Genomic DNA, 27,391 nt, shown 5'->3' with positions numbered 1-27,391 from the left:
CCGAATGGGGTCTGGAACGTGGTGAAGTCGCGAGATGATTCGGCGAGCCCTCGTTCGTCATAGCCAACATAGAGATCCAGAATGCCGCCACAAGCGCGAGCTGCAAACTGTTCAGCGATCTGATCGGTATATGGGGGCACACCTGAATGCTGGATGGTGACGGCGTTCAAGGGTTCGAGGCTGTGAACGATTCGGAGTTTGGTGCCAGTGGAGGTGCTATTCGTCTTCTTGACGACTGTAAACCAGCGCGATCGGTAGGACGAATTCGACGGCTCATAGACTCCAGCGGCGATCTTGGTTTTGATAAGTCGGCACACTTCGTCGTAGATGCCTGGTGGAATCGGAATGTTGCGCTGAACCCAGGGCTTGTGCTCGACTACCGGCATATTGACTGGTGGGAAGAAGTCCTCGCGGAAACGTCCGCGTTCCGAATCGTCCCAGGCAAATCCCATCTCTTGTAGACACATGAAATGGTGCATGAGCTGTCGTTCGGCGGGCCAAAGGAAGTCGTCTGAGTGGACTTTGTCGATGAGGTCGCGCCGTTCGGCTGTGTATCTGCCGGTCGGCGTGAAGGGTGGGGGGTTCGGTGTCAGCGTTGGAAGGGTAGCGAGAGGGTCACCAAAGATGTTCCGAACGATTCGGAACTTTTCGGGGAGGTCGGCCAAGACTGGTTGTGTTTTCTGTGCAACCGGTTTGTACTTGCGCTTGGCGGCGAAGATGGCAACCGGGTCGGCGATATTAGTGGAATGGAAAGAACCGGGGACGACTGAGGAAAATAAGGACGACATATCGGAATCGAGATTGTTTTTGAGATGATTTTTGGGCCCCAAATCGGAGGCCATAATATACTTGAGACAAAGATCGCGACAAGAGGGAGATGGAGAATGGAAATCTGAGGACGCTTCAATAAGTGGGAAATTGGGGGTATCATGATCGGTGGAAATGATCAGTGCAACTTCTCCTTGATCTCGGATCAATTCATCGAGTCGCGAAAACCCGCTTGTCTTCGGTGAAGGACTCGAGGGGGTCCTCGTCTAATCGTCGGAATGGTGGCTCGTCGTCCCGTGTTCGGGTCACTGATGGTGATCGTCTGGTCTTCGTTTGAATAATTCTTGACGATACTTTCGGTGAGGATGTCGAAGGGCCGACCGAGGAGAACGTCGTAGGCTGGGTTACGAATGATGTGGACTTGGAGGTACAAGGTGATATCGCCGATGAGGAATGGGACGTTGCGTGTGAGGCCCAAGGATCGGTCGATTTCGCCATTTGCCGACTGCATATTGAGGACGATTTCGGGGTCGTAGATGAGCGCCAGTTCATTGCAAATGCCTTCCGACATGGCGATGACTTGTGAACCCGGATCGATGACGCATTCGACTTCCTGTTGGTGATCGACGAGGGGAACAATGGACCTTAGGGCTGAAGACTCTTTAGCGACTATCAACGGCTGAGGAACCTGACCGGGCTGTAGATTCTTCAGGTACGTTTCGTACATGTCGGGGATGATGATCGCGCCAGGCGGGGGTGATTCCGGTTGGTGCAGGACATTGACGAAGGAGGAGACGGTTGGTCGAGTCGGTGGTTCGAGGTCGTCGATGGCATAGGGTAGATCGGCATCTTGGTAGAAGGTCCGAACATTGCTGGCGTCTCTGGCAGGCGATTGGCGTGCCGACGTGGCTTCCCTGACCTGTGAACGGACTTCGGCGGAGAGAGAGAGTAGTTCGCGCTGGGTAAGCGTCACCTGAGTGGCCATCGCCCTGTTGTAGACCTCAGCTGCTACCTTCTCGTCATAGATCGGCGCCGTGGTTTTGTAGGCCGGAGCGTCCTTCTTTGCCGATGGTATCTTCGCCGGGGCTCCCATGTTGCGGTCGTGTGGCGGTGCATAGGTGGCGTCCTGGGCTTTGGCATATGGGTGGATCGGAGCATCGTCCTTGGCTGGTACCGGGGGCGGTCGCTGAGTCGGGGTGGTCGGTCGGGGTTCGGGTTCGGGAGTTTCGGTCCTCGCTCGTCGTTCAGGGGCCGGTGAAGGGGTAGGTGCCGAACGTCCTGTCTGCGCCATTTCGCGTGCCCTTGCGCCCCGCGTTCGGAGCGCGAATAGTTCGCGTTCGAGGCTCGCGATTCGCTGGACGTTGGTGAGTTGGTAAGTCGGGGTGACATCCAGCAATGAGGGTGAATCGTGACGGGAGGCTATTGTCATCGGGTGAGTCGGCACCGCGTTTACCGTAAACATCATCTGTCCGGTCGCAAGCTGGCCTGGATTCCTGCGGTGCCATTCGTCAACTCGGTCCTTCAGGTTACTACCCGTGATTTCTCTGGGTACGAATGCCCCACTTGACAATACAACCTTCCCCTCGATATTCCTCTTGCATTTTCCGATCCGAATGTATTCGGTGACCTCGGGACAGGCGCGCATGAAGTGTTCGGGACTGCCGCAGAACATGCAGTTGTCGCCGCCCCGCCCCGGCTGTCGGGATGGTCAATCGGCTGGCCTGGACGTCCCCTGAGCTGTGATGGCCTTGACAAAGGTGTCGGTGAGCCGTTCGAACATGGTCGCCAGGTCTTCGGCCTTGATCGCGTTGGTGGGCGGCGCGGCGGGGGCTGCTCGAGAGATGTCGGTAGGGGTAGCGCTGTAGGCAGCCGTGGTGCCGTGGAAGACGAATCGGGCCGCGTCGTGGATGTCCTGGAGGTTGTATGGGTCGTCTGGGAAATGATCGGGGAACTTGAGTTGTAGATGTTGAGAGATCCTTGCCCATAGCTCCAGTTGGAATCCTCTAGCGAAGGCGCGTCCTTGTTCGGCGACCGAGATTCGTGCCTTGCTGAGGAGAAATACCGTGATCACCAGGAATCGCCGATGATAGTCGCCGAGCTCGCTGAGGGACAAGATGCCGACCCTGCTCGTTTCGCCGACTAGTTTGTCCATATCCGATACCGACCATTTGCGTTCTTCCTCCGATCCGGGGTACAGCCTGTAGACCTCTTCGCAGAAGTCCTTGAAGGTCTTCGTGGCGTCGGTGAAAGTGGTGAGCGATTCCCAAAGCTCACAGGTGTCGACATCTAGGAATCGGCAAGCGTGTTTCTTTCTTTCTTGTTCGTCCCCTACCGCAGACCGACCGAAGTGGAAGTCCAGATCGGAGAAATATCGTCTCAATTCGCGGGGTTGATGGGGGTCAAAGGTCGGGGCCGTTCGATCTCCACGAGCGGGCATGGATGGGGTCGCCATAGTGAGAAAGTCAAAGGTGGGGGAGAAGGTATTGTTTTCTAAGGTGATCGGGGATGGAGTCGCTGGTTCGAAGGAGCGTTCTAGTGAAGTCGGTCGGATGGTCGGCGTCCAGAAGACGGGGCTGCGTGAGATTAACGGAGAGATGGAGTCGTGGAGAGATGGGATAGGAGACGGGGGTGATTGTTCTAAGAGTGCAAGGTCGAGGATGGGGGAAATCGGCGGGAGTAGCGATCGGTTCGGCGACGACGGTGGGGTTAAGAAGAAAGTGGAGTCGGGTGGTGGCGAGAGCGATGGCGAGGGTTCAAGATCAAGATAGTGATGGTGGGATAGATGCTCCGGGACTATATCGGCGTCTCCGAACAAACTTCGGTCGGCAGATGTTTCCTGAGTATTGAAGCTATCGATAACTGTTTGTCGTTCTTCGCGCTCCGCTGTTGGTCGGGACGAGCGACGTAGATTCCTTGAGGTAATTTTGAATACTAACCCCTCGTGGTGGGCTCCAAAATGATACGCTAGAGGTGGCTCTAAGTGCCGAGCACAACACCAAAACAACCTCTAATGCAGGGGGTGCTGGAGCTAGTATCTAATACACAAGGAATTGTTAGTGATGACTTTAGAAATCGATGGCGTACTGAGAAGCAACGGGGAGTATGAGATTATAGCGCCCGAGCGGTTTCGGGACTGCGCCGAACACCGACCGAACGTTCGGTCGGTCGAGTCGGGGATTCGGTCGGTAACGAGAAGGTAGTGTCGCGACCGACAACTACGTGCTTCAAGAGCCACACGGGACTCTGACAATATATGAGGGAGGATGGGGGGTACGAGCGAAGAGACGAGTACGAACGCGAATGAGGCCGAACGACGAGGATGACAAGTTTTCGGGAGTCGATGAAGACGATTTTGATGGTTGAAACGAGTGCGAATGAGCTCTGAACTGTGGGGTGCGAAAGCTGGTTTATTCCAGAGTTGTATGTAGGTTTTTATAGTAAACAGAGCCTCTAAGTAAAATATTAAACAAGAAATGAGAGTAGATGTCGAATGGGCGCCAAGCCTTAGCAATCAGAGAAGATAAGAAGGTAGGTGAGATGTCCATATGGGTTCCGAAGGTGATAAGGTAAAAGTTAATCAGCGATGGCGAAATCCCGAACGTTCGGGATCCATCGCCCGAGCGTAGGTAGACGGAACAGGCGTTGGAGAACCAATGAAAAATAAAGAAGAGGTATCGTACGACCAGGGTGGCCAAGTAATGGTGCAAGATCGCGTTTGACCGACCATGCGGAAGTCGGGAAGATAAGCAATAAGGACCGACCGACTCACGGAGGACATCGGCCGATACAGAATACTGGCTCCGATCTCGTAAACACTTATCGTAACACTCCTATGCGGTCATGGTAAGTACGTGAAGTGTGGGCGAACTGACCCAAGTGCTGCCGAACGTCCTTCGGTGGCTTGTCGTCGGTCGGGTAGGGACCGACCGTGTTCGGTAATAGTCGGCGTCTTCAGTACTTGTCTAGCGCTGTTCGGTGTCTCCCCAAAGCTTCCCGAATACCTCCCTCGGACCCTAGCGCGGGTGCATGCTCATCATCGGCTATGACGAACGAGGGCTAGCCGAATCATCTCGCGACTTCACCACATTCCAGACCCCATTCGGCACCCACCGACTCGTCACCCTGCCCATGGGATGGACAAATTCGGTCCCGATCTTCCATGACGACGTCACCCACATCCTCCAGCCCGAGATCCCAGACACCACCATTCCTTTCATCGACGACGTTCTGATTCGGGGCCCGCCGACCAGATACGAACTTCCGAACGGAGGCTTCGAGATGCATCCCGACAACCCCGGCATACGACGGTTTGTGCGGGAACACTTTCAAGGCCTCAATCGAGTGGTTCAGCGGATGAAGTATAGCGGAGGAACCTTTTCGGGACACAAGGCGACACTCTGCGCAGCCGAAATCACGGTGGTCGGCCATTGGTGCACGTATGAAGGACGATTACCCGACGAGTCTAGGGTAGAGTCAATTATGAAGTGGGGACCTTGCAGGGATCTCTCAGACGTTCGGGCATTTTTGGGGACAATCGGTGTCATTCGGATCTTCATTCGGAATTTTGCACACAGAGCGCATGCACTGACAATGTTAACACGCAAAGATTTTCCATTCGTATTCGGCCCCGACCAGATAGCGGCCCAGGACGACCTCCGGTCAGCACTTCTTGAATCGCCAGCCCTGCGACCGATCGACTACGGGTCGGCGGCCAACGTCATCCTCGCCGTCGATACCTCACAAATCGCGGTCGGCTTCCACCTCTGTCAATGCGCACTCGACAATCCACGGGTTCGGTACTATGCCGATTCGGCTCCATCACCCTTAACGACCACAAATCGCGATTCTCCCAACCCAAGCTCGAACTCTACGGCCTCTTCCGCGCCCTCCGATCACTCAAAATGTATCTCATCGGCGTTCGGAACCTGATAGTCGAAGTAGACGCACGCTACATCAAGGGCATGCTCACTAACCCAGATCTCGAACCCAGCGCTAGCATCAATCGGTGGATCGTCTCCATCCTTACCTTCCATTTCACACTTGTCCACGTCCCCGGCACCTCTCACGGTCCCGATGGTCTCTCCCGACGACCACCACAACCCGCCGACCGACCCGAACCCAAAGACAACTTTGACGACTGGATCGACAATCTCTACGGCTTCCTCCATCAGATCAACAACACGTTTCCCACCTCCATCTCAACCTCGACAACCGCCATCTTTACCTCCTCACTCATAGGCGACCTCCCGACCGATGCCGACTCCGACGACGAAGGCCCAACTATTGACTATTCGGATATCCCAAGATCGCAAAAAGCTTTGGAAGCCGAGGAACGCCTATGGTTGGTCCACGACTGGCACCGAACATTGGTTCGGCCCCCTTCTCTCTCCGACTCCGAATATGCCACCTTCCTACGATATTGCACTGAGTTCTTTATCACAGCCGACAAGCTATGGCGAAAAGACTCGCACGGTCGACACAAGATCGTTGCAGCCCCCTCTAGTCGGATCACAATTCTCACTGCCGCCCACGACGACGTCGCTCACAAGGGTTTCTACGCCACAACTGCCTTGGTCACCGAACGCTTCTGGTGGCCGCACATGAGGCAAGATATTTCTTGGTTTGTTCGGACATGTCACCTTTGCCAGATTCGCCAGACTCGCAACGTCCTCATTCCCCCAACCGTCGCCACGCCTGCACCACTCTTCACGAAGATGTATATGGACACCATGCACATGCCGACTGCTGGTGGTTTCAAGTATCTGGTTCAAGGTCGCTGTTCGGTATCGCACTACCCTGAATTCCGGATGCTGTGACGCGAAACAAGCTCCGCACTCGCCGACTGGATCTTCGAGGATATCCTGTGCCGATGGGGAACACTGGTAGAGATCGTCTCCGACAACGGACCAGCGTTCGTCAAGGCACTCGACCAGTTAGCGAAAAAGTACCACGTTCGGCACATCCGTATTTCGGGCTACAATTCCCACGCCAATGGCATCGCCGAACGACCTCACTTCGACGTTCGGCAGGCTCTGTTCAAAGCCGTCGATGGAGACCAGGCCAAGTGGAATCGTGCTGCTCATTTTGTATTCTGGGCTGATCGCATTACTGTTCGGCGCCGAATGGGTTGCTCGCCATACTTCGCAGCGACCGGAACCCATCCCCTCCTGCCCCTCGACATCGCCGAAGCAACATACCTTCTGCCACCGCCGACCACAACCCTTAGCACCACCGACCTCATCGCCCGACGAGCCATAGCCTTGCAGAAACGCCGATCAGACCTCGCCCACCTTCGCAGCTCAGTTGTCGACGCACGCGTCCAGGCCGCCATCCGATTTGAACAACAGCATTCGGCCACACTTTGCGACTTTAATTTCCACCGAGGCTCACTTGTCCTGATGCGCAACACAGCCATAGAAAAGGCGCTCAATCGGAAGATGCGACCACGGTACCTGGGACCATTGCTGGTGATTTCTAGGAATCGGGGAGGAGCGTATATTTTGGCCGAACTCGACAGATCGGTCTTTGATATGCCAGTGGCAGCATTCCGTGTTATTCCTTATTTTGCTTGCAGGTCTTTGAGGCTCGCCGACCTTGAAGCCCTCCTCGACATATCACAAGAACGCCTTCAGGCCATGGAAGATTCCCGAACAGGAGATGACGACGCCGAAGACGACAATACCGATGAAGATACTGACACCAGCTCAGTCTGATCGGCGGAGGACGATGACATGGCTTCGGCGACCTCCGACTAGATCCCACCCTCCCACCCTGCGCTCTCTTCGGTCGGTGACTGGGGACAGTCACGATTTCAGTAGGGAGGAGGATTCACAGATATACCCATTCCGTATTTCATTTATTCGTCACAGACATGGACTGACACCCAATCATTTCCACATCTTTTAGTACTTTTGCCACCGACCGATCACCGACCGAATATTTGGCCCATCATTTTCCCATCATTCCTTCAAGTACCAAGTCGCATTGAAGAATTTTTCCGATTTGCGCAAAACCATAGGGTTTTATGCCTGTGATGACATACTGAGGCTTCCCCTAAATATTTCAATTTACTTTCTTAAATTCCGCCGAACGCTTCGCTTACAAGTACACACAGTCATTTCGCCAACTGATTTCCCGAACGACGCCGCGGGTTGGCCCACGGGCATTACTGTACACTCTGGACAAGTTCTATTTTACATTTTAAATTTTTCTACACTAAAAAGTTCTACAAAACTCAGTCATCGGGCACGAAATCACCCGACTCCGACCTGCCAGAATCATCGGCCTCCGACAAATCCTCGACCAGGACAACGTCTGAAGGTGCTGAAGGACCCGACCGAGCCTCAAGGGCCTCCAACTCGGCTCTCCACATTGTAATCGAGCGCGCCAAGAAGGTGCGCGATCCCTCAGCCACGGCAATCCGATATCTGATCTCGGACACGACACCACGGGCAATGGACGGTGACAGGCGTAAAAGCTCGGGGGAAGGGGCGGCGGTAGAGGTCGGGCGAGTAGGGCGACTGGAGCGAGAGGGGACAGGAAGGCGCTGAGTAGTAGTCAGAAGGCGCTTGACCGGCTTCCTACTCCGAACGGCTGCACAAGGATGAGCTCAATTACCATGATCACCAAACAACCACTCACCTTTTGACCGTGCGATGCTCTCACCAGCCGACCGCTCAGGGACCAGTACCTCCACCTTACGCTTCTTCATCGGCCGCTCATTCTCCACCGATTTCGCACCCGACTTCGCCTTCACCTGGCCTTTCCCCTTCTCCTTCGACGTCCACCCAGGCTGAAAGCTACACCCCTTGCGATCGTCGGCGCACTTGAGGCATGAGACCTGGCCCGGTCGGGTGTAGCACCGAGGGGCGACTGTGGCGAACTCGGTCGCGCACCGATGGCAAGCGTACTCGGCCTGGAAAAGGAAGAGTCAGCAAGCAGTAGAGGCGGCAAGAGGGAGGGGACTTACAAGAACGTCACCCGGCAACAGGCCTGGGGGATCCTGAAGAAGCTTCCCGGCTCCGTTCCGCTCTACAGGGGACCGAACGGTTGACATTCGGCCCGCTCCAAGACGAAGCGGGAGGACCACCCGACCCTCGGTTGGTGTTCGCTGCCGAGCGAACTCAACGATAACGGCGCCGGCGCGCTGCTTTCCCTTCGAATCGGCCGACGGAGTAGGGAGGGTCGAGTCCACGCTCATGCGACCCAGGGCCTCAGTCGTGGAAGCAAGGCCGGCGTCAGCAGGGAGCGGGAGGAGGGAAGATGAAGCGGCGGGAGCGGGAGCATCAGAAAGAGTGGGAGCGTCAGAGGGAGAGGGAAGGAAGAGAGGGAGAAGGCCGGCAGACTCTGCCTCCAGCACGGCCATTTGGCGGTCCCCCTCTTCCGGATCCATCGATCCATCAAACATGGCCTCCACCAAGGCCTCCCGGCGACGCTGACGATCCTCTTCGGCGACACGCAGGGCAGCAGCAGCCCGCGCCACCTCAGCCTCCTCAGCCTCGCGTTCGGCAATAGCGACCCGTGCCGATTCCTCCTCCAGGGCCTGTGCTTCGGCCGCTTGTCGCTGTTGCTGCGTGGCAAAGCGCGCCGCCCGTTGAGGTAGGATACGCGTTCCCCAGGCCAGCCAGTCATCGGTGGCCATGTGGTCGAGGCCACGCTCGGCCTCGGCAATCCAGTCAGCGAGTTCGGGAAGGTCTTGCCCACGCGCTGAGCGATCTAAAACAGCCTGAAAAGACGTCAGCGAGCAGCAGGGACAAGAGAAAAGAGCCGACTTACCACTCGCTTGGCGAAACCTCGCGCCCAGGCCTCGTAGTCCTCGTATTCGGCGGCGCCATCCGGAAGGGAGAGCATATACTCGCCGAGTTTTGTCTTCAGGGCGGAGAGGAGGGCGGACATGTCGGAAGAGACGAAGGAATTGAGCGGCAGGCAAGCGGCGATGAGGGACTTGGTCGCTGGAGAATCAACGATCGGCACGTGACTGTGGTCACCTGACAAAGCCACGAGCCACTGCGCGCGGCAGTAATTGCGATACGCGCCACCGCTCCTTGCCGACACGCTCTCACACCACCGTCTAGTTGGGACACGCTAGGCTTTAGCCACTTCCTCACCTAATCAGTTGCCACGCCACAGGACTTTGCCGACTCAGCCCCGGTCTCTCTTGCGCGCCGACCCGGTCCTTTCTACAACATCTCTTTGCCGATTATTCACCTGTGCCACATCCCTCCCACGCACCCACTCCTTTCCACGCCACCGCTCATAGCCGATCTTTTCCCACGAAACTTGCCACACCGCTCCATTTTCCACGCCACAGCTATTCTTTCCACGCTATCGCTTGTTACCAACGCTTTCCCACATTTTCCACACCACTTTTTCCGCTCCGACTCATAGCTGCCGACCACTGACTGGGGACAGTCAGGATTTCAGTAGGGAGGAGATGATGAGCATGCACCCGCGCTAGGGTCCGAGGGAGGTATTTGGGAAGCTTTGGGGAGATACCGAACAGCGCTAGACAAGTACCGAAGACGCCGACTATTACCGAACACGGTCGGTCCCCACCCGACTGACGACAAGCCACCGAAGGACAATTCGGCAGCACTTGGGTCAGTTCGCCCACACTTCACGTACTTACCATGACCGCACAGGAGTGTTACGATAGGTGTGTACGAGATCGGGGCCAGTATTCCGTATCGGCCGATGTCCTCCGTGAGTCGGTCGGTCCTTATCGCTTATCTTCCCGACTTCCGCGTGGTCGGTCAAACACGATCTTGCACCATTGCTTGGCCACCCTGGTCGTACGATACTTCTCCTTTATTTTTCATTGGTTCTCCAACGCCTGTTCCTGCTACCTACACTCGGGCGACGGATCCCGAACGTTCGGGATTTCGACATCACTGATTACCTTTTACCTTATCACCTTCGGAACCCATATGGACATCTCACCTACCTTCTTATCTTCTCTGATCGCTAAGGCTTGGCGCCCATTCGACATCTACTCTCATTTCAGGTTCGATATTTTACTTAGGGGCGCTGTTTACTATAAAAACCTACATACAACTCTGGAATAAACCAGCTTTCGCACCCCACAGTTCAGAGCTCATTCGCACTCGTCTCAACCATCGAAATTGTCTTCATCGACTCCCGAAAACTTGTCATCCTCGTCGTTCGGCCTCATTCGCGTTCATACTCGTCACTTCGCTCGTACCCCCTATCCTCCCTCGTATATTGTCAGAGTCCCGTGTGGCTCTTGAAGCACGTAGTTGTCGGTCGCGACACTACCTTCTCGTTACCGACCGAATCCCCGACTCGACCGACCGAACGTTCGGTCGGTGTTCGGCGCAGTCCCGAAACCGTTCGGGCGCTATAATCTCATACTCCCCGTTGCTTCTCAGTACGCCATCGATTTCTAAAGTCATCACTAACAATTCCTTGTGTATTAGATACTAGCTCCAGCACCCCCTGCATTAGAGGTTGTTTTGGTGTTGTGCTCGGCACTTAGAGCCACCTCTAGCATATCACCGCCGTCACAATCAGATCTTTAACAAGCATCTTCCGGCGCTCCTTGCAGACAAACTGACTAACGCAATGATCGGGGCTACTTCTGGACAGCTACCCCATCATCGGCCTTTGAGTGCCGGAGAGTATACTTATGTCTTGAGCAAGGGACGTCTCTACGTCGCAAAGGGTGAGAAGACCATTTTATCATGATTTATCTCTCACTAACAAGCTCCCTTACATTTATTGGCAGTCTTCTCCATCTATTCGCAAGGCGGAGGCAAATCAGCACCGCATGCCTGGCAACGGAGCTCAATAAGTATCGGCGCTGTGTCTTATATTTCTGCTCAACTATACAAGCAGTCTTATTCCTCAACATTCCAAGCTGTCCACATGTGTTTGGCAGTACTACAAGCTTACCGGTATGAGCACTTCACATCGGACACACTTTTGTGTCTAATGCCGAGTGCCCCAACCTTCGACCAAGATGGCCGACATCTTCAACTCAATGAAGTATCGCTGGTTACCTACATATACCTAAATAAGTATGCTCGGAACCTTGCTATAGCAGTGAAGGAGTTACAGACATTGAGGCACTGATGAAAGCATGCAGCGGCGACGTAGGATAGCTCACAGACACTCTCACATATGCTCTCTTGTATATTATCAGTTCAAAAATGACTTTCTAATGTAGATTCTAACAAAATTATGTCTTTAAAGGCCTGATCTATGTTGTCCGGCGAAAAATTGGCTCTTTTGAGGCCTGATCCCAGCAATCCGAACATTTTGGACATCCGGGATGCCTGATGCCTCCATCCGGCAAAATTATGGATATTGGCCCGAAAACCAGAGGCAAATCCGAACATGTTGAGCAAGATTTGGCTCACTTGTCCGAACTTTTTTCAGGATTTACCAAAAATGTGACTCAGGCATACCCCCCTATTTTCGGGGGTCCTCAGCAGCACCGGCACATAACCCAAACAGGAAAGTCACGCCCCCTGACCAGATCGGCGGCTTGAACCCAACGTTCGCTGCATTGAAACTCGACGTCACTCCCTCGAACAACATGGGATCGACATCGAACGCCGTCAGCGAAGGATATGAGGACTACATGTAGGTTATGCGACTGCGCTCAGAGACTATTGTCTACTCGCTGATTGCTTGGTTCAACAGTGTGAACCACGTCAAAGAGTGGATTGCGAACGACCTCGAAAAACATGAGAAGTGCAATGTCGATGACATGCTAGTGTATTTTCTCAGGCAATGTCTTCACGGCCAAACTCCCGCTTCGAAGGATACGAGCTCGACTTTCTTGCAACCATACCTCGAAGCGGTGCTTCCAATCTGCAACAATGTCCAGATAATGAACCAGCTGACAGAATAGTGCGTCCTTCGTCCACACTAATTCAATCAAGGATTGAAAGACAATTACATAGTTGCGAAATTGGAGGCACCGAACAAGACAGATATCGACCTTTTGTCAAGCTTTTCAATTTAGCGCTCCAGAAACTACGCAGCGTCAAGGTGCCCAACGTTCGTTCCGCGAATGACGATCTTGGGATACTCTTTTATAGAAACAATCTAAAAAGGATAGAGGGATACCACAATAGTGATGTGTCTGATCGTAGCCCCGATGTGGTTGTGGTCTCCCTGGCTGCAGCTCGGGACGCAAGTGACTCTATTAAAATGCAATGGCGGCATGCCACTGGGCCCGCTCCTGAACAGCTTCGCACCGCGTTCGAGTGGTCGCAGATTCTCTGTGTTTTCGAGTTCAAGCGAGTTGCAAAGACGTTGACGCCGCCGCCCCTCAAATACTCTGGTTTTGGGGCCGTCCGTGAACCTCAGCAAAACATATGGAACCTGTTCAATCCCGTTCTAGATCCTTCCGGAGCGACCAGTGCGGAAGCTCATCCAGATGGCGACAGATCTGAAGCGACGGGTGTGAATTCAGGTGGCGGTGGAAAGAGGCCTCGAGCGACAAGTGCGAGCTCGAGTGCACGCGCAAACAAGAAGCCTCGAGGAAGAAGTGCGAACTCGGTTCCACCGAAGATGCACAACACTCGTGGTAGTAGTGCCTTAGCGAATCAACCTCTGAGCGCCTCATCGGCACCCATTGCGCAGGAAGTCGAAGTCAGAATGGAACACGTGGAGCGTCTGGAACCGCCTATTGTCCAGTGCGGATTGTATGGCGTTGAGATGTTGTCACGGGGGCCATGCGTCAACCACGCCATCAATGTACTTATCATCGGTGAGACACGATGAATCTTGTTGTCGCGGGAGGTTTCTCATTTTTCGCCCCAGACGATGTTATGTGGATATGGTGGTACGACAGACAAGGCGCGATCCAGACTCAGGGAATCAACTTTGTTCAAGATCTTCCGCGCTTTCTGATTCTGCTCTTCGCGTTTCAGAGGTTCAAGCTCGAGGATTGGGGGTTCAACACCATCCTAGACCCCCAGTCCAAGATCGTCCATGATCTCAAGAAAGTTCATCAAACCAATCGTTCCCTTCCAAAATCGCATTTCGTGTTTCCGCCACCTGAACTGTCTGTCAGCGCACCGGTTGAGACCACTGTCCTGACGAAATCTCCAGTTTACCACGTATATAGCCTGGTGGGACGAGGCACATCTGTTTTCAGTGGTACTGCGTGTACGAAGGCTCCTTCGACCAGAGGTTCTGGCATACCTCAAGGCTCTGGCAAGGGACCCGTGGCTGTCGATGATATATCATTCGCAACCCCTGACAAGGATGAGAAAGTGGTAGTCAAGATCTATTGGCCGGAAGAATCACGCTTGAGCGAAGGCCGCATTATCAGCGAGGCGTATAAACGAGGGGAGGGCAATCTAGATATCGTGGAACATCTTCCGAAGATGTACCTCGAGCACGACTTCCCCGAACATTCGACAAACCATATCAGGGACGCGCTTCGACTGACGCGGCCTGATGGACGGCGGGCTACTCGTATCCTTCGGCTTGCCGTCTTCCTCAAATTGGACCCTATCATCGCATTGGGCGGGGAGGAGTTCATGAAAGCATATCTGGATTGCGTCCGCTGTGCGTCAAGCTTTAGTCTCAGTGGCGACAAATACTGACCCAAAGGTGCAGGCCACTTTGCTCTTTGGACACTGGGTATTCAACATAGCGATCTCAGCCTGTCAAATGTGATGATCAATGACCAGAAACGTGGTATCCTGAACGACTGGGATCTCGCCACGATCGAGGGAATATCAAAGCACGACGGGTGCGATCGCACTGGGACAGTGCCCTTCATGGCTCTGGATTTGCTGAAGCCGTCCTATTGGGAGGGCAAGATCAAGCGCCAGTATCACCACGACCTCGAAGGCTTCCTGTGGATTTTGCCATATGTATGCTTGCAGTACAAGGATGGTAATATGGTCACGAATCCGCTCAAGTCGTGGAACACGGGACATTACGCCATCTGCAGAGAGAAAAAGAGCGATTTCTTGAGGAATCTCCGCACAAAACCTCACCTGATACCCAAGGCGACCTCTTCGTATGAATGGGAATGGCTCGTATTTCATCGATTTGTACAGCGCATTGACAATAACTGGCGATCACCCCTTACCAATGAGGCCATAGCCGCAGCCATCAAGGGAAATATGGAACTAGCAACGTCGGTACCCACCCCGATGGACATTTATGCGGAATTTTGGGCCAACATCAGGATAACGGCAGAGGACGACAGCGGACACTTGTTGTATCTAAAGAAGTATGTGCCTGACGGCTTTTGAGCAGTATCCTTCTTACTGCCCTAGGCATGACGATTGAATTGTAGCTTGATGCTCTCCTCTGTTGACTTGAAAGTTTGAGCAAAGGCTTTGCAACCACCTGCGACAGATTTCAATTTGTGGCGGTATTCGAGAAAGTTTGGACCAATTCCTATTCTTCAGTGCAGGCTGTATGGCGTTGAAATATTGTCGCGAGGACTGTGCGTCAACAATGCAGTCAATCTATTCCTCATCGGCGAGAATTCTCTGGTCTGATTCTTCTTGCATGGTTCGTTCAAGTTGCCATGTCCTGGATCAGACAGATAAGTGTCGATGTCGAAACGCGTGTGCCGACGTGAATCGATATCGACCTGCACTTCTGTGGCCATCTGTGAATTCGATATATGTTCGATTTCGCCGCCTGTGAGCGGCGCTAGCCGGATGTCCTCAGACCACGACAATTAGTCTCCCGAAGGCAGGAACGTTGACGATTCTCCTTCAACCTCTGACGTGGTCCCTGCATGTCAATCAATACGGTATGCTGCGGACCTGCAGTGCACCATGTAGTACACGTACAAGCGAGGACGACGAGAACTCGACGTCTCGATGCAGTCTTGTCTTTGCCATCGATCGATAGTAGACAGCGTGCGCCGGCTGCCAACGACCAGAGGTATAAAGGCCCGGGGAGAACCTCCCTGCTCCTAACTATCCGCCCCCCACCATCCGCTCCTGATCGGCCTGACCATCGACATTCTCGGACCTCCGCTAGCACACAATATCATGTCTTCCGCCGTGCACTGACTTAAAACGAAGGCAGGTGGGAGTCCACATAGGTGACAAGCGAGTGTGACAAAGTGACCACCACCGATCTGTCTCTCATCTCCCATAGCCTACTTCGCGCTTTTGTACTTTCTTTCAGCATCTGTACCGGTTGAGGATTCTCCAACAGCTCCCTAGAGCTTATTGTCAATGGCATCGTCGTCTTCAAGCTCTAACAATGCCCCCCCAAGTATCATATCTGACGCTGAGCTAGAGAAACTGCTCAACCGCGAAGCCTCTGCCTTCCAGCGCGAGCTTGAGGTAGAGCGGATTCTCCAAGCTTTCAAACTTAAGTGCGTTCATCTCCATCCGGTCGAAATACAAGTTATCTCATCGAGTATCCACCAGTCCATACGATATCCTAGATCTAGACGAGACTGCCAAGCCTGAGGATGTGAAGAGGAAGTATCGACAGCTCTCGCTATGTGAGCATCCGGCGTCCCGCCCCCTCGTCTTGCAATATACACTCTGGTGAATGCATGGCTAATGGATGGATTGTCATTCGTACGTTTTCTGGCTTACAGTCATCCATCCTGACAAGACCCCACATGCACGCGCTCCAGAGGCTTTTGACATATTGAAGAAGGTGTGCATATATCTGCTTTTGCATTGACATATTGACGCTTATCGGACTTCCTCTGTTTCTTAGGCTGAATCTGAACTCAGTGATACTGCGAAGCGAGAGGAGCTGGACGCCACCATCACACAAGCGCGTTCGGTTCTTCTGAAAGCCCTCTCTCTCCCTACCAATACTCCCGATGACCATCCCAAATTGAAGGGACTCGAACCCACATTCAAAGTGCAGCTCAGAATAAAGTCGAAGGAGCTCCTCATCGATGAGGAAGTAAGACGACGAAAGTACGCGCTTGAATCAGTCATCTTCAGCCTACACCCGTCAAATCTGACAATACGGGTAACTCGTTCTGTAGAGCGGTTAAGATGAATCTGGCAAATGAAGGGTTTGAAGCACGCAAAAAGGAAGAGGAAGTCACTGCAAAGAAACGCAAAGCGGAAGACGATGCAAAATGGGAAGGTGAGCACCTTGCATCTTCTCACTCCCCCCGAACCCTAAGTTCACCGCATCATATCATGAATTCAGAGACTAGGGAACAGCGTGTGGGAAGCTGGCGCAGTTTCACCAACAACTCGAAGAAGAAGAAGAAACAGAAGGTCAATATTCTGGGGTGATGTCCGCTGTTTTCAACATGGCCCCTCGCATATTTTCCTAGTCGACATACCCATCTTACTTCGCCCTGTGATACTAATAAACAATAGACATAGTTGCCTCTGATGGCAGGCGTAGTCGCTAATCCGAAATATCGATCACATCTGTGTCGATGTATTCGATGCGTCGTCGCACGCGGCGCGTCAGTACAGGAACATTCTCTTTATCGCCTTCCTCGTCGTCCTCTATTGTGATGACATCTCCACTGATTGCAGGCGGCAACCTATGAGCATGTGAAGCGGACAGCGCATTCGAGGGTTGCACTTGCGTGTTTGCGGCGCTCGCCGATTGGGACTGGGACTGATATTCCTTCTCTATCTGATCCATGAATAGGAATATCTCCTCGTTCATAGGATCATCCCCGAATTCATATACAGTGCTTCCATCGGACCGGATCAGTGGCTTTGGTCCCGACCTAGTCGATGCAGCGCTGCCGCGCGGAGGATGTGATATGTCATCATCAGTGTCTCCAATAGAGTACAATGATATAGTACGCGTTTGTGATAGTGCCCTTGTTGTGGAAAGTTGGTTGACTGCGCGTGCGACAGAAGATGAGGAGGCTGCGTTAGACGTGCTGCCGAAATAGGAGGATTGAACAGCGGTCGAAGTGCTGGTGGACGCAGACGCGTTGCTTGGTTGGCTGGGGATGCGGCGGCGACGAGATCCTGGCTCATCGCCATGGTAGGATGGTATCAGCGTTGGAGAAGGGGATCTGGTGAGTTCACGAAGCGGGGAGCGTGGTTCTGGTTTTGGTGGCGTTTGTGTAGGTGCACGAGGGGGTGCGGGAGCTGTTAGAGCAGGAGGCGGCGCCAAGACTGGGTTGGTAGCATTCACTGGAGCTATTTCAACAACTTCATCCGGCGGTTGCTCGTCGGGTTCGGGAAGATCCTCGAGACTAGAGCAATCAGCCAAGTAAGCTAGAAATCTGACCGTCACGTAGAACATGGACCAACCCCATGCGCGAGCGAAGGCCCCTCACAAAATCACGGTCCTGGTGAGCTTCGAGATCCTCTGCTTGGTGCCCCTTGAGTATGGCATATTTGGGCTCTAGAAACACAATACCGCGCCTGACGAACGCATTTTTAAGCACAAGCTATACACATTTCCACTCAGGCCATTTTCAGCATATGAGGATTATGGTACTCTACCTTGTAACCTAGAGGCGTTTCTCCGAGAATTAAGTCAGGCAACTTGCGAAATTCAATGGCGTTTATGGTAGTAAAGCCGTCGCTGAGCTGTAATCGCAGCATAGACCGTGGGTACCTCAGAACGGGCCCCTCATCTTCTGCATCGTCTCCTCCAAGGCCCGCGAGGTCGGCTCGGTCTATACGAGTCTGTCTGATGTTTTGAAGGGTGAAGGCGCTATGGCCTATCTCTGTCAGAGAGGTAATTTGAACAAGAACAGGAGGGCCTGTGAGGCGACCGTCTTCCATTTCCCCAACGTTCAAAGGGAGCCCCGTTCCTTGGAGCATAGAGTCTTGAAGGTCGGATTGTAGGAGCTGTGCTTCAACGAGTTGGTATATTTGGTCCAGATCGGTCGTGGGTTGCAGCTGGTGTTGGTCTATGACCCATTCGTAGCAAGGTTCTAGCCATTCCTTACTCCAAAGTGTGAGTAGGTGCTACTTCGAGCCAGGATATGAACCCACCGGATCAATCTTGGGTTTAGGATAGAACCGACTGAACCGCTGAATCAGTTGTGCAGGAGGAGGCATTTATTAAGATGCCAGCAGCCTGGTATCAACACAAAAGGATTATGCAACTTTTTTGAGGAGAAAGGCGTTAAATGAGCTCGATTTATTTCTTTATTGAACCAACTCGAAGGCGAGAGTCAAGTTGAAGCATTTGAACGAGAACGATCCCGAGATGCTCGCGTCGCGTCGCGACCAGGACTACCAAAGGGGACTGTGACGTCACCAGCACGTGATGCACTCCGTCACGTTCGGGTGATTTCTTTCATGAAGTGACTCAGTCGCCTGCTTCAGTGAGCTTGCATCGTTAGCCTCGCTATCTTACCTGCTGTCGGGGGCTAATGAACCATTGTCAGACATGTTCTCTGGATTTCAGAGCACATTAGCATGAAACTCAGCCTTTTACCATCTGCACGGCATCATTTCATATCGGCGAGTGCTCGTTCCATGCGACGAAGCTCGACTGGCGCTGCCGCCCCGCGCTCTCCTGCCACTCTTCCTCGTCTTCCAGTGCCGGATCTGCATCAAACATTGAAGAGGTACACTCAGTCTTTGGTACCGTTTTTCCTGGAGCAAGAAGCCCGTGGTGGTCCTTCTCATCATACCGCTTTAAAGACAGCAGCTGAGCGCGCTGACAAGTTTGAGCAGGGGCTCGGACTCACATGTCAACAACGTCTGATTGGTGACTTTTCCCACTATCACTCAACGATGCTTACGATGTACTCATAATGTCCATGTTTGTTTTAGCATTAGACAAGGCTTCGCCGCGAAATTGGCTCGACGACAATATTTGGCTTAAGAAGGCCTACCACGAATGGCGCTCACCTCTTCTCATCCATTCAAATTGGTGGTTGGCGTTCTTCAATGATGTCACAGTCCCAGACATGGTCCTTCAAGGGCGCTCAAGCTCTGTACTGGCAGGAATCACTCCTTGGCAAGTCAGACGAGCCGCTTGGTTGATTCATAGAACACTTAAATTCAAGCATAAATTAAACCGGTATGTCGAAGACTTTGCTCCTGCGTACTGCCTTCGTTGATGTCATGTTGCTCATAGTCAAGACCTATACCCTGATACAACGCATACCGGTGAGTCTCGTTACTGCTTAGAAAGACGCCCAGCTAGCTCATCTGCCTTCTTACAGGCGTATGGTTTCGGGAGACAGTATCCAAGATGTTTAACGTCTGTCGGATTCCTTGTTCACAGTGCGATACCCTCAGTACCCCTTCATTATCGGCCTCGGATAGTCGGAAGGTTCTCGTTATGGTACATGACTGGTTGTATGCCATCGAAGCATACGACATTGATGGGACGCCCATTGCACCGAATGAAATAGAACAGCGCCTTAGGAGAGTCGTTCAGGATGCGGCTAGCCGCATACAAGGGGGCGAACGCGCCGTGCCTGTCGGGTTGCTAAGCGCAGATACCAGAGACCGTTGGGCTGAGGTACGTATAAGCATCGCGATGGAGGGAAGCGTGCTGATGCCTTCATGTTAGAATCTTCAATACATCCTTTCCCTCTCGTCAACAAACCACAGCACTTTTGGCACAATCAAGGATTCGCTCTTCGCCCTCAGTCTTGATCACTATACCTACACTCCCAATGTTTCTGATTCTACCTTACCACCTGTGACGCCTGCCGTTGATTCCCCAGAAGAGATTGATTTTCACCTCCATAATATCCGGTCGTCTTCCAACGCGCGCAATCGATGGTTCGACAAGGCATTCACCTACATCGTCGAATCCAACAGCAGGGCTGGCGCAATGGGCGAGCATTCGCCCTGTGATGCCTTGGTGCCAAGCATAGTTGCCGAATACGCTATCATTCAGAGCATAGATGAAGCGTTATTTTCTGCTTCTGAACCTTCGCACGACTTTTCACAGGCTGACGGTGGAATAGGATGGCAGCGTCTAGATTGGGTTACTGATACCTGCGTTGAATTAGAGTGTGCACAGGCAGAAGAGCGGGCGAAAGGTATCATCGCAGATTCGGATGACAGTGTTCTTTGGTTTGACGCGTACGGCGCAGACTGGATCAAGCGGACAGGTGAGCTCTCGTTGAACCATTGTCTCGTGTCATCGCTAATAGTTGCTCCTTTTCAATCAGCTCGACTGTCTCCCGATGCATATGTGCAAATGGCTTTACAACTAGCTTGGTTCAAGACTCGCGGCACATTCACAGCAACGTACGAGACTGTGTTGACACGTCTCTTCGATCGTGGTCGGACGGAGACAATTCGTACTCTAACTGCGGACAGTCGTGCATTCGTTCTCGCCATGATGGCTCCTTCGAGCTCTGTATGTCCTCTATATTGCTCTCAATAAGGCTCGCCTTCTCATCTCATAGCGCGCATTGATTAGCGTGCTGAACGTCAAACGCTACTTCGTCGCGCGACTCACACTCACACCACGTTGACGCGTGAAGCTGCCACTGGCAAAGGCATCGATCGACATCTATTGGGCCTTCAGCTGATGCTACGTCCTGAAGATGGCGAGCGAAGTCCTCTGTTCGAGGATGAATTCTTTCAAGAGAGTAAGGCTTGGAAACTTAGTACCAGTGGGCTGAGCGCTGGACATCTGTTCAGGGGAACGGGGTGCGTGGATGGTGCTCTACATCAAATGCGATTAGGTCTGATGGTCAAATTTTCGACAGGTTCGGCGCGGCGTATAACGACGGCTACGGTATCAATTGTGAGCATCTTCCCTTTCGACGAAAACATATGTTCTCATTGCGCGTTCAGATCTTGTGGGCCCAGACCTCATAAAACTCGGAATCGAGTCGAAACATTCATGTCCTCACACATCGACTGCAGGTTTGCAAGCCGCCATAGTTGAAGCTTTACGAGAAATGGAGTTGGTCTGTACAGAGGAGCAGACCATTGCGGATCACCCTCGTCATGCTCGTCTCTAACATCGTGAGCTAAATAGATTTGCATAGAGCATACTATAGAACTCTACATTCGTTTCGCGCGCGCGCATTGCGCCTCTGGTCTTATGTTCCACCTCATCAGAAGTTCCCTCCGACAAGGTCCCTCCAGGATATCCAGGCACTCTCACCGAAGTGCGCCGCCATCTTTCCTACAAGGGAGCTTGCGCCCTTCCCGTCCAAAAACTTCTTGCTCGAGGCAATGTACATGCCTCGCTTGCATCGCGTGAGCATCACATTCGTGCGCCGGAGGTTTGAGAGGAATCCAAGATCCTTCGAGCGCACGACTGAGATAATAATGTAGTCCTCTTCGTTTCCTATATGATTGCTTCAGACAGGGTATCTCGACTCGCTACTGAGTTGGCTAACCTTGGAATGAGTCGACATTGAAGCATTTGTCTGCCCACTGAAGTCCTTGCTCTTTTAGAGCACTCTCGATAAGGCTCCGCTGGGCATCGTATGGGGTAATAATACGAAAATTTCTTCCCTCGTCTTGAAGGCGCTGAGCAAGAAGCATGATGGCCTCTATCTCTTTAAGATTCTGAAGCCATCATCAGAGTTGTCGAGTGCATGCCCCTTATATGGAGCTCACCTTCCAACTTGTGCCGTCGTGTTGTTCAAACCCGTCTTCGACATCAATAAATTGACAAGCAATTGTGGATGATTTAACTGGATGGAGAGGATTTGAGTCAAGTTTATTGTCATAAACTTCTTGAGAGATGAAGCTTCCAATCTGAGGAGGCATCCGATCTGGGGTACAAATGTCCAGTTTAATGAACCAAAATTATGAGCATAAAATGCATGCTTACACTGAGTATCCAAGAAATTTCTCTGTAGGTGAGGTTTCTCAAAGATACTTTGCAGATTTTGAATTTCCTCTTGTCCATAGGGAGGTACTATTGTAATATGAGTAAATAAGTTAATCATATGTAAGAAGAGATAAGATAATGCAAAACCTACATTGCTTATCATCCCCAATAAAGCAAACCTTACGGATTGTGTCAAAAGATGTAAAGATAGAAACATAATCTCCAATCTCAATCTGACTAGCCTCATCAATAATAAGGGTAGTTAGAGGTACTGCTCTAATAAAGCCAACATCTCTTAGACGAGAATTGGAAAGCATGGAAAGTGTGCAGAGAAGAACTTGTGAGCCATCCAAGGTTTTGCCTAGTTGAGTGGGTCCTCGAGGGAAATCAGAAGATGGAATAAGGTTGCGAGAAATCTGCTTATAAAGATGTTCATGCCTAAAGCAAATTATAAATAAATTTGAACATTTAAATTGAAATTTCCGCACCAGTCAAAATGAAAGTCCTTAGAGACTATAAGTCTCCAATTAAAAAACCCGACAGCAGCCAGCTTTTCAGCAATATTTTTGACAGCTACATTAGACTGAGCAACTAGCCAGATACCCTTTTGCCCAGCTGCAATGGCAGATAAGACATAAGTAGCAATGACAGTTGTCTTCCCTGTACCAGGAGGCCCTTGGATCAAGGTGATAGGTATGATGGGAAAGGGAGTAAGCATATCCTTTACTGCAACAATCTGTGAAGAATTCATAGGCCGATCAGGATCAAGAGAAATAGGGATCTCAGCAGACACAGGAAGAGGTGTGAGATAGGATTCTGGCCAGACCACATTCTCAGACATATCCCAGATTAACTGCAACCAAGGATTATCAGAAAGAGGCTGAATACCCTGTAGCATGTGAAGAACAGTTTGAGAGCGCTTTGTCTCTGCCTGAGTCAGACTTTGCCGACCAAGAGTAGTAATAGATCTGACAAGCTTTTGATCAAGATTACCTTCAGTTTGAAGAGTGGCCTGACGGCCTGAGACTCTGGAAGCTTGTCCATAAATGGCATAGTTGCCTCCGGAAGCATCTTGTACTTCAACGCGGATCCGCTCGAAGGAAATCAGAATTGATTAAAGAAATCTAGACTTTTCTTCATACCTGATCACCATTCATCACACGAGACTGGAAACGTTCGGATTTGACCTGAAGCTTCTTCTTCTTCCTGTCCCACTCTGCGGTGGAATCATGGGTAACAGAAGTGGCAGCCTTGCTGTTGAGCTGCTGAGAATCAGAAGCAACCTTCGACATAAAAGCAAGTTGCTGAAGAGAGGTATGCAATGGGTCGTCAATATATCGAGCAGTAGCGGAAGGCTTACTTGTTCATTGAATTTTTTTGTGTCAATTTTCGGTGCTTTATAGAAGAAATCCTGCACAGAATCTAACCGAGCAACATAGGAAGCGAGCCATGCTCTCTGAGCCAGATCGGTAAGCTGTTTGGGGTCCCAGATCATTTCTTCGAAGAAAATAGATATGTTCTCAGAATTCACGGGGACTAGATCACCCACCGCGAACTTGACCGCCCCGAGAGGACTCTGGGATAGAATGGGAAAAGCGGACTGGATGTCCACCCCATTCGTAAGATGGAGTTGGTGGTTCCGATGGAGGAGTAGAGCAATGGGACCTAAGTCAAAGGCATAGATGTGAAGCTTATCGCTGCAGAGGATGTCGCTCTCGATCAGACCCCTGCCAGTCAGATCACGCGCCGAGCGCGATCCGTTCTCGGGTTTCGGGCTGTAGAAATGGACGATAAGGATGAGGTGATCGACGCTGAGAGCGATAGCAAGGAGGCCACCGCTTTTCGAGAACGCGGGCGCGATCCCAACAGAACGAGGAGAGTTCCCTGCGCCGACGCGCAGCAGAAATTCGATGTCTTCGGAATTGACGTCGGATTCATGAATGGAATGGACTGTGATGATGGGATGGAATTCGTCGACAGCATTCTGGTGGATCTGTTTAGTAACAACGTTGCGAGGAGCCATCGCGAATGAGGACGAGAGAGAGCAAGCTACGAGGCGACGATGGGCGGTGGTCAACAGTAGAGTGCCAGCTTATCGATGGGTGGCTCGCGCAGTGGCATAAGGTCAGAAATGCGATTATGTCTGAGACTCGGAGTTCGGGACGAACAAATTGGCAGAAAAGAAGGCGTTAGACAAAACAAGACGAATACAAAGACTGACTACGACACGACGAAAGGAACAATGTACCGACTCGATATATCTCTACCACAGCTCGCAACGGAAGTTGTGGGCATATAGCGCAGGTGCGGGACATTCCCAGCCACAAAAGCGTTGTCTTCACGGGATTCACGTCAAGCCGGTTTCGATGAGCTGTGGTCCTTTACGTCGATGGATTTGATCTGGAAAGTCGAAGACATTGGTCACAGAATCAAAAACTAGTATTGGTATATGATATGCAAGGGCTGAGTTGTAGCAGGCGTGCAACACCCTGCTTGAGATGCGTGTACGAAGCATGACGAGCATACAACAATCCGTCAGTGGCTCGTCAAAAGATCCGTGACAATGAACGACTGACCTGTGGTTATGCATTATTTCAAAGGCGAGATACAGACTTGTTGAGAAGGATTGAGACAGCGGTAGCCAGATTTCGAAGAGAAGCCCAGCGTAGGTTGCAATTAGGTACGGTCGATGACAACTGGATCTCGGACGAATGATAAAAAGTAGATGTCAGTCGTCGACATAGATTCGGAAGGTAGGCGTACCATGCATTCCGCTTATACTTATATCTTCGTGCACAAGTTTCCTGTTCGATACGGCTTCAGAGAGGGTCTGAGGATTAGTCTCAAAGCTTGCAGATTATAGCCCAGTATTTAAATCGTGGAAAGGTAGTCCCTCAAGCTTCAGGTCCCATGGCAAGGTTGAAGGAGCAGGGACATGAAAGGCCAAAGAGTCTTCGAAGCAAATCAAAATTATCAAGAAAATAGGTTTCAGCTAGTTGCGATTGAATGACTGGAGGTGCCGGTGACTGGCGGTGTCGGTGAGCGGAAGCAAGAGAAAGAACGAGGTTTGCTGGATAACTCGGCATAGTTCCCACGCTCACTTAATTCCTCCCTACTCAGTCGGCCACACATGGCGACCCCGGTCATCTTTGGTGTTGGTGCTGTTGCAGCTGCATTAGCAGGACGTCACCTCTTGCGTCGTGGTATCATCGGAGGAAAGGGAGCTGCAGAGCAATGGGTGAAAGGGGGGTTCAAGGCCAAGATGGACAGGAAGGAGGCCATCGCGATACTCGGTCTCAAGTGCGCCTCACGTTTGCTTGCGGTATACCCGAATGCTGACCTCCAGGACAATCAAAGGGATGGCCCACTGTTGAAGACAAAACTGAAGGACGCTCATCGTCACATCATGCTTGCGAATCATCCTGACCGAGGAGGTGCACCTTACTTGGCCAGCAAAATTAACGAGGCCAAGGACCTCCTAGAACGCGAATTGAAACGATAATATCTGCTCTCATCTGCTTTGGTGCGTCTATTGTTTCAACAGTGTCTCGTGCCATGGCTTACCGTTTTAACCTCGCAGACCGCGCCTTGTAGTACTTATGTATTCTATAATGTCTTGCATTCCTCCTACATTCATCTCTCCTCACCTACATCTCATTCTCTGCCTATTGAGAGCAGAAACACTACTTCTTCCAACGCACTGAGCTTCCGACATTCGAGAACAGGCTACAGCCATTCTTCGGAGTCTAGAGAGATGGACTATCTGCGTGTCGCCGGGGTTTCCCCAACCCTGAATGCTTATCATGAGTGAAGAATATACACCGATATCATGCACGACAGTTGAGACGTTATTGGGCTCTTCCTCCTCGTCGTTTAGTGAGAAACCGCCTACAAATATGTGCTGACCAAGCCGAGGATGCTATCTTGTACCCTGTCCGCCATGAGCGCAGACGACCTCCAGCCATCGAAGCTGGGCACGAAGCAGCAGTGAGTTGCGGCAGCCTGCGATATCTCCCAGTATCCCAACCCGCTCTCCATAGCTGGGACGATGTCTACCAACGCGAAGTCGCGAACTTCACAGAGACGGGTGACGAGGGCGAAGTGTGGTGAGCTCCCCCTCCCTTCAACGACGCAGCCAAACCCCGCCGCCCCATCGCTCACCGCGCGGTGGAAGATACTCAGGTTCGGCGAAGACAGCGTCGAGAAAATGGTCGACTGGGCCGCCGAGCACGTCCCTCCCGCATCTCAGCCCTTCGTGCTCGAAGTCGGCAGCGGCAACGGCGCACTCCTGTTCTCGCTCTCTGAGGTGGGGTACGACGCCTCGCGGCTTGCGGGCATCGACTACAGCCCCGACGCCGTCACGCTCGCTCGGCTGGTCGCCGCGAACCGGGGGGCGGAGCGGATCACTTTTACTGTCTGCGATTTCTTGGCCGACGTCCCTGTGGGGTTGGACGGCCGGCCCGGGTGGAGTGGAGGCTGGGATCTCCTGTTGGACAAGGGAACGTATGACGCTATTGCGCTAGGCGAGAAGGATGAGGACGGGAAGTCGCCCGTGTCGGGGTACCCTGCGCGCGTCGCAGCGCTGCTCAGGCCAGGCGGACACTTCCTCATAACATGTACGTGCTCGCTCTAGGTCGTATCGTGAGAACAGGGTTCATCCCTGGACAGCGTGTAACTTCACAGAAGAGGAGCTCAGAGCCGGTTTCGCTACTCCGGAAACACGCCTCGTGTACCAGTCAGTCGACCCACCTTCGTTTTATCCTTCGTGCAACTCTCACACACTTATGCAACCCAGCTCTCGAATAAAATTTCCCTCTTTTTCCTTCGGAGGACACAGCGGAAACGTCTACTCCAGCGTCGCTTTCCAAAAGGCTTCCCTCCCGCCATAACACGCCGAGATTCTCCATAGAAAATGTAGAGTAGCAGTGGGTGTACCGAG

The 27,391-nt window shown here is 52.2% G+C and overlaps 15 protein-coding genes across 15 annotated transcripts; 7 read left to right on the top strand and 8 right to left on the bottom strand.

The window, feature by feature from the left end:
- Positions 1–973: 973 nt before the first annotated feature.
- Positions 974–2,440, bottom strand: HETIRDRAFT_417192 (uncharacterized protein; the record flags this gene model as incomplete). The annotated part of the gene is made up of 1 exon (XM_009547200.1): positions 974–2,440. The coding sequence occupies one exon, from the start codon at positions 2,438–2,440 to the stop codon at positions 974–976; it is 1,467 nt and encodes a 488-aa protein (XP_009545495.1).
- A 36-nt stretch (positions 2,441–2,476) lies between these two features.
- HETIRDRAFT_417191 (uncharacterized protein) lies at positions 2,477–3,220 on the bottom strand (the record flags this gene model as incomplete). The annotated part of the gene is made up of 1 exon (XM_009547199.1): positions 2,477–3,220. The coding sequence occupies one exon, from the start codon at positions 3,218–3,220 to the stop codon at positions 2,477–2,479; it is 744 nt and encodes a 247-aa protein (XP_009545494.1).
- A 1,399-nt stretch (positions 3,221–4,619) lies between these two features.
- On the top strand, positions 4,620–4,814 carry HETIRDRAFT_314782 (uncharacterized protein; the record flags this gene model as incomplete). The annotated part of the gene is made up of 1 exon (XM_009547198.1): positions 4,620–4,814. A coding segment is annotated over one exon (195 nt), but the record flags the coding sequence as incomplete, so codon positions are not given.
- Positions 4,809–5,069, bottom strand: HETIRDRAFT_315433 (uncharacterized protein; the record flags this gene model as incomplete). Its single annotated transcript, XM_009547197.1, has 1 exon — positions 4,809–5,069. One exon carries the CDS (start codon positions 5,067–5,069, stop codon positions 4,809–4,811), a length of 261 nt encoding a protein of 86 aa, XP_009545492.1.
- Positions 5,070–8,002: 2,933 nt separating this feature from the next.
- HETIRDRAFT_119768 (uncharacterized protein) lies at positions 8,003–9,663 on the bottom strand (the record flags this gene model as incomplete). The annotated part of the gene is made up of 4 exons (XM_009547196.1): positions 8,003–8,361; positions 8,410–8,683; positions 8,738–9,493; positions 9,544–9,663. The coding sequence occupies 4 exons, from the start codon at positions 9,661–9,663 to the stop codon at positions 8,003–8,005; spliced, it is 1,509 nt and encodes a 502-aa protein (XP_009545491.1).
- A 1,848-nt stretch (positions 9,664–11,511) lies between these two features.
- Positions 11,512–11,859, top strand: HETIRDRAFT_316769 (uncharacterized protein; the record flags this gene model as incomplete). The annotated part of the gene is made up of 1 exon (XM_009547195.1): positions 11,512–11,859. A coding segment is annotated over one exon (348 nt), but the record flags the coding sequence as incomplete, so codon positions are not given.
- A 67-nt stretch (positions 11,860–11,926) lies between these two features.
- On the bottom strand, positions 11,927–12,216 carry HETIRDRAFT_383307 (uncharacterized protein). Its single transcript, XM_009547194.1, has one exon. It carries the CDS (start codon positions 12,123–12,125, stop codon positions 11,931–11,933), a length of 195 nt encoding a protein of 64 aa, XP_009545489.1. The 5' UTR covers positions 12,126–12,216; the 3' UTR covers positions 11,927–11,930.
- A 1,128-nt stretch (positions 12,217–13,344) lies between these two features.
- Positions 13,345–14,935, top strand: HETIRDRAFT_439698 (uncharacterized protein; the record flags this gene model as incomplete). The annotated part of the gene is made up of 3 exons (XM_009547193.1): positions 13,345–13,507; positions 13,561–14,313; positions 14,365–14,935. Coding segments are annotated over exons 1-3 (1,434 nt in total), but the record flags the coding sequence as incomplete, so codon positions are not given.
- Positions 14,936–15,850: 915 nt separating this feature from the next.
- On the top strand, positions 15,851–17,136 carry HETIRDRAFT_439694 (uncharacterized protein). The gene is made up of 6 exons (XM_009547192.1): positions 15,851–16,099; positions 16,155–16,231; positions 16,331–16,392; positions 16,456–16,664; positions 16,736–16,839; positions 16,906–17,136. Exons 1-6 carry the CDS (start codon positions 15,957–15,959, stop codon positions 16,992–16,994), a joined length of 684 nt encoding a protein of 227 aa, XP_009545487.1. The 5' UTR covers positions 15,851–15,956; the 3' UTR covers positions 16,995–17,136.
- A 1,004-nt stretch (positions 17,137–18,140) lies between these two features.
- On the bottom strand, positions 18,141–18,743 carry HETIRDRAFT_316277 (uncharacterized protein; the record flags this gene model as incomplete). The annotated part of the gene is made up of 2 exons (XM_009547191.1): positions 18,141–18,626; positions 18,678–18,743. 2 exons carry the CDS (start codon positions 18,741–18,743, stop codon positions 18,141–18,143), a joined length of 552 nt encoding a protein of 183 aa, XP_009545486.1.
- Positions 18,744–19,166: 423 nt separating this feature from the next.
- On the top strand, positions 19,167–21,628 carry HETIRDRAFT_316055 (uncharacterized protein; the record flags this gene model as incomplete). Its single annotated transcript, XM_009547190.1, has 9 exons — positions 19,167–19,401; positions 19,467–19,716; positions 19,774–19,805; positions 19,862–20,163; positions 20,215–20,764; positions 20,825–21,015; positions 21,079–21,311; positions 21,371–21,408; positions 21,459–21,628. 9 exons carry the CDS (start codon positions 19,167–19,169, stop codon positions 21,626–21,628), a joined length of 2,001 nt encoding a protein of 666 aa, XP_009545485.1.
- Positions 21,629–21,632: 4 nt separating this feature from the next.
- Positions 21,633–24,525, bottom strand: HETIRDRAFT_444627 (uncharacterized protein). The gene is made up of 9 exons (XM_009547189.1): positions 23,813–24,525; positions 23,595–23,756; positions 23,446–23,529; positions 22,941–23,341; positions 22,604–22,890; positions 22,453–22,539; positions 22,236–22,393; positions 22,013–22,184; positions 21,633–21,960 (listed from the first exon to the last, which is right to left on the bottom strand). Exons 1-9 carry the CDS (start codon positions 24,473–24,475, stop codon positions 21,725–21,727), a joined length of 2,250 nt encoding a protein of 749 aa, XP_009545484.1. The 5' UTR covers positions 24,476–24,525; the 3' UTR covers positions 21,633–21,724.
- A 521-nt stretch (positions 24,526–25,046) lies between these two features.
- Positions 25,047–25,226, bottom strand: HETIRDRAFT_148610 (uncharacterized protein; the record flags this gene model as incomplete). Its single annotated transcript, XM_009547188.1, has 1 exon — positions 25,047–25,226. A coding segment is annotated over one exon (180 nt), but the record flags the coding sequence as incomplete, so codon positions are not given.
- Positions 25,227–25,645: 419 nt separating this feature from the next.
- On the top strand, positions 25,646–25,939 carry HETIRDRAFT_28638 (mitochondrial import inner membrane translocase; the record flags this gene model as incomplete). Its single annotated transcript, XM_009546322.1, has 2 exons — positions 25,646–25,752; positions 25,810–25,939. Coding segments are annotated over 2 exons (237 nt in total), but the record flags the coding sequence as incomplete, so codon positions are not given.
- Positions 25,940–26,392: 453 nt separating this feature from the next.
- HETIRDRAFT_450856 (uncharacterized protein) lies at positions 26,393–27,341 on the top strand (the record flags this gene model as incomplete). The annotated part of the gene is made up of 5 exons (XM_009547187.1): positions 26,393–26,439; positions 26,493–26,558; positions 26,635–27,068; positions 27,121–27,187; positions 27,248–27,341. The coding sequence occupies 5 exons, from the start codon at positions 26,393–26,395 to the stop codon at positions 27,339–27,341; spliced, it is 708 nt and encodes a 235-aa protein (XP_009545482.1).
- Positions 27,342–27,391: the final 50 nt, after the last annotated feature.

Source organism: Heterobasidion irregulare, assembly GCF_000320585.1.
Source record: "Heterobasidion irregulare TC 32-1 unplaced genomic scaffold scaffold_04, whole genome shotgun sequence".
Classification (NCBI taxonomy): domain Eukaryota; kingdom Fungi; phylum Basidiomycota; class Agaricomycetes; order Russulales; family Bondarzewiaceae; genus Heterobasidion; species Heterobasidion irregulare.
Note: the sequence above shows the minus strand (reverse complement) of the source record. Positions and strands in the feature narration are given on the sequence as shown.

What these genes read in the sequence shown, in the direction of transcription:
- HETIRDRAFT_383307 (XM_009547194.1), bottom strand. Translation starts at nt 12,125, where the DNA reads ATGTTCGGATTTGCCTCTGGTTTTCGGGCCAATATCCATAATTTTGCC.
- HETIRDRAFT_439694 (XM_009547192.1), top strand. Translation starts at nt 15,957, where the DNA reads ATGGCATCGTCGTCTTCAAGCTCTAACAATGCCCCCCCAAGTATCATA. An exon ending in GTATCGACAGCTCTCGCTAT is followed by an intron (nt 16,232 to 16,330) that starts GTGAGCATCCGG and finishes TCTGGCTTACAG; the next exon opens with TCATCCATCCTGACAAGACC. An exon ending in AGACGATGCAAAATGGGAAG is followed by an intron (nt 16,840 to 16,905) that starts GTGAGCACCTTG and finishes TCATGAATTCAG; the next exon opens with AGACTAGGGAACAGCGTGTG.
- HETIRDRAFT_444627 (XM_009547189.1), bottom strand. Translation starts at nt 24,475, where the DNA reads ATGGCTCCTCGCAACGTTGTTACTAAACAGATCCACCAGAATGCTGTC. An exon ending in CAAAAAAATTCAATGAACAA is followed by an intron (nt 23,757 to 23,812) that starts GTAAGCCTTCCG and finishes ACCTCTCTTCAG; the next exon opens with CAACTTGCTTTTATGTCGAA. An exon ending in ACGACGGCACAAGTTGGAAG is followed by an intron (nt 22,185 to 22,235) that starts GTGAGCTCCATA and finishes TGATGGCTTCAG; the next exon opens with AATCTTAAAGAGATAGAGGC.